Source organism: Eubalaena glacialis, chromosome 4 (assembly GCF_028564815.1).
Source record: "Eubalaena glacialis isolate mEubGla1 chromosome 4, mEubGla1.1.hap2.+ XY, whole genome shotgun sequence".
Classification (NCBI taxonomy): Eukaryota; Metazoa; Chordata; class Mammalia; order Artiodactyla; family Balaenidae; genus Eubalaena; species Eubalaena glacialis.
This window is the reverse complement of record NC_083719.1, coordinates 32,589,295-32,600,320: the sequence shown is the minus strand read 5'-3', so window position 1 is coordinate 32,600,320 and position 11,026 is coordinate 32,589,295. Positions and strand designations below refer to the sequence as shown.

The 11,026-nt window shown below is 40.5% G+C and overlaps 1 protein-coding gene across 1 annotated transcript; it reads left to right on the top strand.

Moving 5' to 3' along the window:
• Positions 1-7,934: 7,934 nt before the first annotated feature.
• LOC133089642 (X-ray repair cross-complementing protein 6-like) lies at positions 7,935-9,821 on the top strand. Its single transcript, XM_061187737.1, is given in 2 exon segments — positions 7,935-9,790; positions 9,792-9,821. Coding segments are annotated over 2 exon segments (1,851 nt in total). The 5' UTR covers positions 7,935-7,969.
• The last annotated feature ends 1,205 nt before the right edge of the window (positions 9,822-11,026 follow it).

Genomic DNA, 11,026 nt, shown 5'->3' with positions numbered 1-11,026 from the left:
CCAGTCTGTGTACAAATCCAAGTTCTACTCTTTGCTTCCTGCTTCCCCTTGGGCAAACTGCTTCACTTTCAGGGGCCCAGTTTCCCTCTCTGTAAAATGGGGGCAATGATTACCTCCACCCTGTGGGTGCCAGCGCATACCAAATGAGCCAATACTGCAGGAGCCTTTAGTACTGAGCCTACCACAGAATAGGCACTCGTGGAATGTTTGATATTTTATTTGTCTTACTTAAAATGCTTCAAACCTCAAATGCAAATGCTTTCACAACCTTGGTTTAAAATTAGAAAGCTTTTGATTCCCTTCAAAATGGTTTTGAGGGGTTCAAAATTCTTATTTAAAAAATCAATAGTGTACTTTCTAAACAATGCTCAGAAACAGCTGGGATTTCTTGGGGGATATGAAAGAAAGAACCAAATATTATCAGTGAACTTGAATAGGAGGCTTTGAGTTTTAGAAAATGGATTATTGCAGAATGTTTCCACCTGACTCCTGACCCGCCCAGAGCGTGGCCACAGCGTAGGAACCCCCTTAAATAAGAATACTTTTCCCGGGCTTCTGTGGTGGCGCGGTGGTTGAGAACCTGCCTGCTAATGCAGGGGACACGGGTTCGATCCCTGGTCTGGGGGGATCCCACATGCCGTGGAGCGGCTGGGCCCGTGAGCCACAACTCCTGAGCCTGCGCGTCTGGAGCCTGTGCTCCGCAACAAGAGAGGCCACGATAGTGAGGGGCCCGCGCACCGCGATGAGGAGTGGCCCCCGCTTGCCGCAACTAGAGAAAGCCCTCGCACAGAGACGGAGACCCAACACAGCCAAAAATAAATAAATTAATTAATTAATTTAAAAAAAAAAAAATACTTTTCCCCCTATTACACAGGAGCTACCAAAAAGGTTTGCTTTGACTTTCTAAGTTGCTAGACCAAATTCCCAAAACCTCAGAAGAGGGAAAACAGGCTCTCTGAAAAAATACAGGAAAGTACACCCAGAGCTTAGTAAAGGAAATGTTGCCAATGGATCACACTGTCAAATATATATAAGTACAAACTTTACTAAAAGCACAGTATGATCTTGGCATATACTAGATGCCCAACAAATGTTTGGCAAATGAAGTTTGCTAAAATTAACCATGAAGATGTTTATTTCCCCCACATAATATATTAAAAGATGGTGAAATGTCACAGTTGACACATAAAGAAAAATGCCTATAAGTATACTTCTAGGGTAAGAAATGTCCAATATAAATGACACTTCATAAAAGTGATATTTCTATTTTTTTATTTGGGGAGATTTTTCTTTTTAAATCATAGTTCTTACCATTTGGGTTACTAATCTGGAGACATGAACTCAGTTTATTGAGCTGAGCTAAAACTATAAATATCCTTTTTACAACTAAAAATCTTGGAATAAGGACTTAAGGCAAATAGAATATTGGACTCCATTTGTAAATACAAACTAAAGATTTTATCATGTGTCAAAATTATGTGGGGATCAATTTTTCATGCATATGCTATGTAATGATGGAAAATATTATCAGTCGTGCAGGGCCAAATAAAAATATGCAAAATAGAAAATCTTCTAAATATTTCAAAAACTAATATCTGGGAACTATAATCCATTAGACAGGAAAGTGACCATTTTTGAAAGGCATCTTTTTGGAGAGTATTTAAACTTTAAGACTTCCTTTGAGTGTGTAGCATTGTTGTATATTCACACGATTCTTTGACGGTACTATTGTCATCATTATTCCCATTTTCAGATGAGGAAATTGAGACACAGAGGAGTAACTTGGCCAAGCTCCCACAGTTAATGCTGAAACCCAGGCCGTCTTGCTCCAAGGTCCAGGCTCTAAAGCTCTGTGTTATTCTGCCTTGAATGGGATGATGCTGTCTCCATCTTGCTCCTTGTCACATGACTGTCATATGACCATCTTTTCCCTTCAGTTCATATGGATCTATAGCACCTTTTCTTTTTTTAAGATTTTTTTTCGATGTGGACCATTTTTAAAGTCTTTATTGAATTTGTTACAATATTGCTTTTGTTTCATGTTTTGGTTTTTGGGCCTCAAGGCATGTGGGATCTTAGCTCCCAGGCCAAGGATCGAACCCGCACCCCCTGCGTTGGAAGACGAAGTCTTAACCACTGGACCACCAGGAAAGTCCCTATAGCCGGATAATATTCCTATATCTCAATTTACTACATGTTGTCTAAACTTTTCCCTCTCTGTGGACTTTCAATTTTTATTTTTTCACTATTAAAGTCACTTTCAACTCTCAGAACAATTGCCTGTGTGACATAAGAGAGGAACCATGTGAAAAGAGTGTGTGGACAGTATAACTTGGAGCTCTCCTGGGAGGAAATGATATCTTGTGTGATAGGAGCTCAGAAGGGTTAGGATATTGATGTGGAAAAATTACCTAATCATTTGTTGTTATCATTATGATAAAAATGAAATTGGCAGGCAATAGACCCAAGCTGATTTGTAATCACACAATTATGTTTATTATGTAATATATGCCCATGCATTTATTGGTTATCATACAAGGGAAAAGATAATTCTTACCCTTGGGCTTTAAAAATTACAATTTCAGGGAATTCCCTGGAGGTCCAATGGTCAGGACTCTGTGCTTTCACTGCCAATGGCCCGGGTTCAATCCCTGGTCGGGGAACTAAGATCCCACAAGTCATGCAGCACAGCCAAAAGAAAAGAAAAGAAAAGAAAAAGAAAAAGAAATAAATAAAAATGACAATTTCATGATTTAGGAGACACAGTGATGAACTTGTAGAACACTTCTGAGGTTAGGGTCTTTCTTAGCCCCAGGAGTCCCTTTCCATTTGCCGCTAAGCTTCATCCTCTAATTTAGGGTTTTCTCATTTTTATCCTCTGGGCCACCTGTTCATCCCAAACAGAGGTACACTGCTTTACTTTTTCTCTCTATATTAGGCATGGACAAAACAAAACAGAGGGGAAAAAATCTTTTTCTTTATCCTTTGGCACACAGAGTTGCTGTGAAATTTCTTCTTTTTTTTTTTTTCAGGTCTGTATTATTTATTTTTGCTCACTAGTCTTTTTTTATTATTAATTTTTATTGAAGTACAGTTGCTTTACAATGTTGTATTAGTTTCTACTGTACAGCAAAGTGAATCAGCTATATGTATACGTATACCCCCTCTTTTTTTGGATTTCCTTCCCATTTAGGTCAGCACAGAGCATTGCGTAGAGTTCCCTGAGCTATACAGTAGGTTTTCATTAGTTATCTATTTTATACATAGTATCAATAGTGTATATATGTAAATCCCAATCTTCCAATTCATCCCACCCCCTCACTTTCCCCCTTGGTATCCATACGTTTGTTCTCTACGTCTGCGTCTCTATTTCTAAAGAAGAAATTAGAATTCTTCTAGTAGAATTAAACGAAATGGCCACCTCCAAGTCTTACATGCAGTCTTCTTTGAAGAAGGGTCCTCTAGTAGCTACTAACTCTGCTTGCCAAGCTGTACAAAAGCCTGTCCCTCTTCATCCTGCTGGGACATCCCAATAGAGGAAGCCTCTTCTCTCAGATGTCCCTAAATGCGACTCCCTGCTCTGCCGTCTCTTGTCTAAGGGGCTGTTGGGTCATGTGAGACCACAGTGAATTCTCAGCTAGAACTCATTCAAAAATTCACAGGACTAACCATCTAACTAACCGTCATCTTATTCTTGCTTCTTTCTCAGAGAAACCTGATAAATTTTGTTCTGCATCTCCTCTACCTCACTCTCCCAAAGACACACACACACCCACACAAATATTGACAAATAATTACTAACAACTTGTTCAGTGCAGAGATTTATAGTTATTATGACATATGTCTCATTTTGAGTTGGGAAAATATCCCTGTACAAAATGAAAGCACCCCCTCCCCCAATTCATGCACACATACATACACTTTTTTAAAATGAATTTTTAAGAAATTAACTCTGGATTCCAGCATTTGACAGCTTTAAGAAAACTGTTGAAATAGACTGAAAAGAAAAACTCTGGGGCAACCTAGGAGACTTGGGATTATTTGAACCAGAAGGAGGAAAGAAAAAACAACTGTGAAGTGATTTAACAGTTTCTGGATTATGAAACAACATGTAAGAGTCCTGAAGGATCTCAGCAGCATACCCTCAGGATGACTGAAAAAGTGAGGGGTGGAGGGGTGGAGGGGTGGATTACAACCAAGAGGGAACATAATGCAAAATTCTTGGCCTGATAAAACTTCCTTTTGGGCTTTAATGTAAATTTACAGGAGAATTGTACTTTAAGTAACAAATTATCTGAACATGGTTATAAATAGGTGCCCTCCAGTAATTAAATGTAGCAGGAACAAATCAGATGAGCCAAAATGATAAGGCTCTTTTCCAAAGCACCTGCTTTTCAAATAAGGTAGGTTTCTCACTGGGAAGTTTTCCTCATTGTATGCCACACTGCGAATGGCGCCCCCTAGGGTTGTGCAGAACACAATCAACTCAACCATACATGTTCCTTTGCCTGCACAGAGCCACCCCTAGAAATGAGAGAAAAAAGGAAATAAGGTGGAACCCCTCCCCAACTCCCAAGCTGGACCTCATTTCCCTTCCTTTTTACCACCTCTCTATCACTCTAGGTTTTGAGGAACAAGAGTAAAGGGGAAGTGGAAGAGAAGGAGGTGGAAATAAATGGGAAATTGGCGGGAATACACTGAGCTGAGAACATGTAGCTCCAAAGCCCAGGAGTGGAACTGAAGCTCATATCCCCTTCTACTTTGCCCATGTCCTCGAATCAAGTCTGGGACACCCTGGGGTGATGACACTTCCTTGAGAGTAGCTCCACTTATGCCCAAACCTCCATAAACAAGCTGGGTTGACCAACAAGACACATTGGCATGTGCAGAAATCTTCAGCGTTATCTAACACACAACAAGCCAGTTTTTACGTGTTAGAGGGCAAGTGGTTTGAAAGCCTACCTGTTGGAGGCAAGAAGTAAACAAAACTTAAAGCTCCATTCTGATAACCTTTCACCTTTCCTATGGGCTTAGTAAAACTTTCTCAACTGTGTTACTTCATTTTTGTTTGTTTAATTATCCTGGAGAAGCTGCTAGACACACTTTCTGCTGATTTGATGGGGCCTGTTGAAGAAATTATGCACAGATACTTAGAGGGCTTGAGAGCTCCTTTTTCTCTCCCTGTATCCTGGTAAGAGTTCCGTGTCTGACTGGAGAGACTGCATTGTCTTATCCAGCTTTCTCCTCACACGATAGCTGCTCCTTATTGCCCCTTCCTCAGGAGGCAGGTAGACGGTCCCACAATAGTGATGCAAACAAATGAATCTTGGCTTAATTAAAAATTGTGATCTTTGTCAAGTTAAGAGTGACTTATTTAAGAGAGACCCAAAGAAAGAAATTAAAAGTTTACCTAGCAAAGGGTAAAGCGTTCTCTTTTTCTTCTCAGGCTTCCTTAAAACCTACATCCACAGTAATTTTATATACATATATAGTGTGTGTGTGAGTGTGTGTGTTTATATATACACACAGAATATATATATGGAAAAGCCCGAACGAACCTTTTGGCCAACCCAGTATATATTACAGTTAAGTGGCATCAAGTGCATTTGCATCGTTGGGTACCCTTTTTTTATTTTTATCTTCTTAGATTAGGGTCAACGAATCATTCTGAATCTTGATTATATCAGCCAATGTTTTAGCTAGTTCTCCCATATTTGTATGATTTGTAAATATCAGAATGCTTCCATATCTTTATCTATAATGAAGATTAAAATAATTAATAGAACAGACCTTAAGACAAAGGAGATAGAGCAGGCTGAGAGCAAACCATTAATTCACACCCTATGAGTAGTGCTTTAACCAAATGTAGTTGACTGTATTCCATTATCAGTTAAGTGGCATCAAGTACAATTGCAAATAATCTCTATCTCTAAGATATGTCTCATCTTTGTTCTAATCCTGTTTTCCCAACGAACTATTCACACAACTATTTCACATGCAGAGCCCCTGAAATACCCAAAACAAAATTCTCTAAACTAGTTTCCTTCCCTACCTATGCCATTTCCATCCACACCTCCCCATCTTGTCTTGAAGAATGAAAGTGTTGTGGTCATTATAATTCTTTCTTCCCTTCTTTCCTTATATCCAGACTGGCATTAAGCACTTTAGTTCAGAATTTTTCAAGTCCTGCACAGGAAATGACAATATGGGATTGGCTGGGTAAACCAAAAAAAGCTACCTGTGTCTGGAATTTATTGCCTGATGGTGGGTAAGGGGTCCCCCACAGCCCCCAAGGCCTTTGCGGATCAGTATCTCAACTGACTTGTAACACCTGGGCACACAGCTGGGAAGTTCAAATTTAGTCTATTCTTTCTTAAAATACCTCATATTTGCCCTTTTATTTCCATTTCTGCAGCTACCATCTTAGTCAAGGTCATTATCTCATACTCGGATTATTGTAACATCCACCTAACTGCTTTCCTTGCCTTTTCCCAAGTTTATCTTTTGTGGTGCCACTGACGAATCTACTTACCCACTGCTTTTGGCATGAGTCTACAATAGTCTCCCATTACCAATGACAGTAAAACCTAAATTCTTTTGTCAAGATTTCAAGGAAAAGAAATTATTTAGGCCCATCTTACCTGTTAAACTTATCTCCTACTACTTCTTCCAACAATCTCTATTCAAGTTAAATTCACTTATTCACTGCCTATCACCAACAGAATCACATTTCTTATATTTGTTCTGCTTCCAGAAGATCCTGGTGGTAGTAGTTAGTAGCCATAACTACTTGGGTAGTCTTGTAGTCTTGAGCACCTACTAGGTGTTAGGCCCCGTGCCAACCTTCACAGCAGTCTTTCCTGTTAGCTAATGTTATTCCGATTTTATAGATAAGAAAGTTGAAACCCAGGTTAAGTAACTTGGCCAAAAAGAAAAATTGATTTAAGTAGTGAAGAGCTAAGACTTCAAATCTCAGCGTAACTTCAAACAACACACTCTTTCTACTGCTTTTGTCCAATGTAAGCTTAGTTTACTCTGAACTCAAAACATTTCTTTCCAAACTTCTCATTTGGCAGTTAAAAATTTGCTATCATATGATAATCCTTTGATCATTCTTTCTTATTCTCTGATTCTTGCATTGTTATGTAGTCATCTGCATTTTTGTCTTCATCTGTCCAACTGTGCTGAGAACCTATGACTGCAAAACCTGGATCCCGTATAAGTCTTAGGTGTTGCTACGTCTCTATGGATACGATATCTCAATTTCTGAATTTTTGCCAAAGCATTATAGTTCCTTTGGCCCACGTGTGCTACATCACACTATCCCCAAGAAATTGAATTTACATTAATGGCCTTTATTTTCTGCATTTGCTTTTACTCTTTTGCCAGTTATTTAATAGCTTAATTTTTCAGTTCATAGATTATTATAATATCAAAAAGCCCCAATGCCTTCTTTAGCCTATGATAGTCCATGCTGTCTGGCAGATTTTCCAAGAAAATTGGTCACTGTAAATGAGAGATCTAGTCCCATAAATCTTCTAGTGATTATTTCCAAATCTGTTCTTTCTTTTTTTTTATTTCATCCTCCTCTTTCTTCTTCTCCTTCTCCTCCTCCTTCTTTCACTAATGAAGAAACTGAGGCCAGAGGTGAAGTACACATCCAGTCAGAAGCAGAGGGGGGTCTACGACCCAGGCCCAGCCCTCCAACTTCTTATCTAGGACCCTTCCCTCCTCACTGCACTTTACTGAGCTTGAACAAACATTGTCTTGATACATTAACAACTCTTAAAGTGAAGGTTCCAAATCTGTTCTTAATTTCAGAGCAAAGTAAGTAGTGAGTTAATCTTCTCATTAACCCAGATTTGGGCCTTAATAACAATATGACTAATATAATTTAATGTAAAAGTATCTTTTAAAACCCCATTACCTCTGCCCAAATTGATCTCTTCATTGCGCTCAAGTAACCAACATGTCAGGGTGGGAGTCTTATTACAAAAATCAGGGTGATGAGGAAGAAGAAGATCAAGAGGAGGGCCTTGAAGCAGGTGGAGATTATAAATATTCAGGAAGAGATAGTTTGATTTTTTTGATTGATGCTTCCAAGGCCATGTTTGAAACTCAGGATGAAGATGAGTTGACTCCTTTTGACATGAGCATCCAGTGTATCCGGAGTGTATACACCAATAAGATCATAAGCAGTGATCGAGATCTCTTGGCAGTGGTGTTCTATGGTACCAAGAAGGACGAAAATTCAGTGAATTTCAAAAATATTTGCGTCTTGCAGGAATTGGATAATCCAGGTGCTAAACGAGTGCTAGAGCTTGACCACGTTAAGGGGCAGGAGGGGAAGAAACATTTCCAAGACCTAGTTGGCCATGGATCTGACTACTCCCTAAGTGAAGTACTGTGCGTCTGTGCCAACCTCTTTAGCGATGTCCAGTTCAAGATGAGCCATAAGAGGGTCATGCTTTTCACCAATGAAGGTGACCCCCACGGCAACGACAGTGCCAAAGCCAGCCGGGCCAAGGCCAAAGCCAGCCAGGCCACGACCAAAGCTGGGGATCTCCACGGCACAGGTATCTTCCTTGATTTGTTGCACCTAAAGAAACGTGGGGGCTTTGATATATCCTTGTTCTACAGAGATATTATCAGCATAGCAAAGGATGAGGACATAGGGGTTCACTTTGAGGAGTCGAGCAAGCTCAAAGACCTGTTGAGGAAGGTTCCCGCCAAGGAGACCAGGAAGCGCGTGCTCTACAGGTTGAAGCTTAAGCTCAACGAAGATGTAGCGCTTACTGTTGGCAATTATAATATGGTCCAGAAGGCTCTCAAACCTTCTCCAGTGAGGCTTTATCGGTAAACAAATGAACCAGTGAAAACCAAGACCCGGACATTTAATGTAAATACAGGCAGTTTGCTTTTGCCTAGCGACACCAAGAGGTCCCAGACCTATGGGAGTCGTCAGATTGTATTAGAGAAAGAGGGAACAGAAGAGCTTAAATGGTTTGATGAACCAGGTTTGATTCTCATCTGTTTCAAGACCTTGATAATGCTGAAGAAGCACCATTACCTGAGGCCCTCCCTGTTCGTGTACCCCGAGGAGTCCCTGATAAATGGGAGCTCAACCCTATTCAGTGCTCTACTCACCAAGTGTCTGGAGAAGGAGGTCATGGCAGTGTGCAGATACACACCCTGCCAGAATATCCCCCCTTGTTTTGTGGCCTTGATGCCACAGGAAGAGGAGCTGGATGACCAGAAAATTCAGGTGACTCCCCCAGGCTTCCAGCTCATCTTCTTGCCCTATGCTGATGACAAACGGAAGGTGCCCTTTACTGAAAAAGTCATGGCAAACCCAGAGCAGGTAGACAAGATGAAGGCTATTGTTCAGAAGCTCCGCTTCAAGTACAGAAGTGACAGCTTTGAGAACCCAGTGCTGCAGCAGCACTTTAGGAACATGGAGGCCTTGGCTTTGGATTTGATGGAGGCTGAACAAGCCATGGATCTGACACTGCCCAAGGTTGAAGAAATGGACAAAAGACTGGGCTCCCTGGTGGATGAGCTTAAGGAACTTGTCTACCCACCAGATTACAATCCTGAGGAAAAAGTTCCCAAGCGAAATCAAGATGATGAAAGTTCTGGAAGCAAAAGGCCCAAGGTGGAGTTATCTGAAGAGGAGCTGAAGACCCACGTCAGCAAGGGCACACTGGGTAAGCTCACTGTGCCCACACTGAAGGAAGCCTGCAGGGTGTACAGGCTGAAGAGCGGGACGAAGAAGCAGGAGCTGCTGGAATGCTCTCACCAAGCACTTCCAGAAGGCCTGACCAGAGACCATACAGCCAGTTACCCTTCCACATTGTAGCCAGGCTGCCTGGTTTTGTTTTTATCAAGTTAAAACATGTTTCTCCTGAGACAGGAAGAGTCGGCCTGACAGAAGCCAAGGACTTTGTTTATGAGACTTTCTGTTGCCATGGAGACAGCATTGCCATCTCACTGTGCTGTGCCTTACTCTATTGTCTGAATAAAGAGCCCTAACTTTGTACTATTAAAAAAAACAAAACAAAAAAAACCCCTTACCTGCCTAGAATTCATGTTGCTGAGAGGTTTAGAAAACAAAGGTAGAGTGTGTGGCCCTGGTACTCTAGAATGAGGCTGTCCAATACTGTAGCCACTAGCCACATGTGGTTATTTAAATTTTTTTAAAATATTTATTTATTTAATTTTTGGCTGTGTTGGGTCTTAGTTGTGGCACGCAGGATCTTCCGTTGCAGCGTGTGGGCTTAGTAGTTGCTGCGCGCGGGCTCAGTTGCCCTGCAGCATGTGGGATCTTAGTTCCTCAACCAGAGATCAAATCGCGTCCTCTGCATTGGAAGGCAGATTCTTAAATCTGCCTAAATTTAAGGGATCACCAGGGAAGTCTCTAAATTTTAATTAATTAAAAGTAAATAGATCATGTGGGGTTTATCCCAGAAATGCAAGGATTCTTCAATATAGGCAAATCAATCAATGTGATACACCATATTAACAAATTGAAGGAGAAAATCCATATGATCATCTCAATAGATGCAGAAAAACTTTTGACAAAATTCAACAGCCATTTATGATAAAAAAACTTCCAGAAAGTAGGCATAGAGGGAACTTACCTCAACATAATAAAGGCCATACATGACAAACCCACAGCCAACATCGTTCTCAATGGTGAACAACTGAAACCATTTCCACTAAGATCAGGAACAACACAAGGTTGCCCACTCTCACCACTATTATTCAACATAGTTTTGGAAGTTTTAGCCACAGCAATCAGAGAAGAAAAAGAAATAAAAAGAATCCAAATCAGAAAAGAAGAAGTAAAGCTGTCACTGTTTGCAGATGACATGATACTATACATAGAGAATCCTAAAGATGCTACCAGAAAACTACTAGAGCTAATCAATGAATTTGGTAAAGTAGCAGGATACAAAATTAATGCACAGAAATCTCCTGCATTCCTATACACTAATGATGAAAAATCTGAAAGCGAAATTAAGGA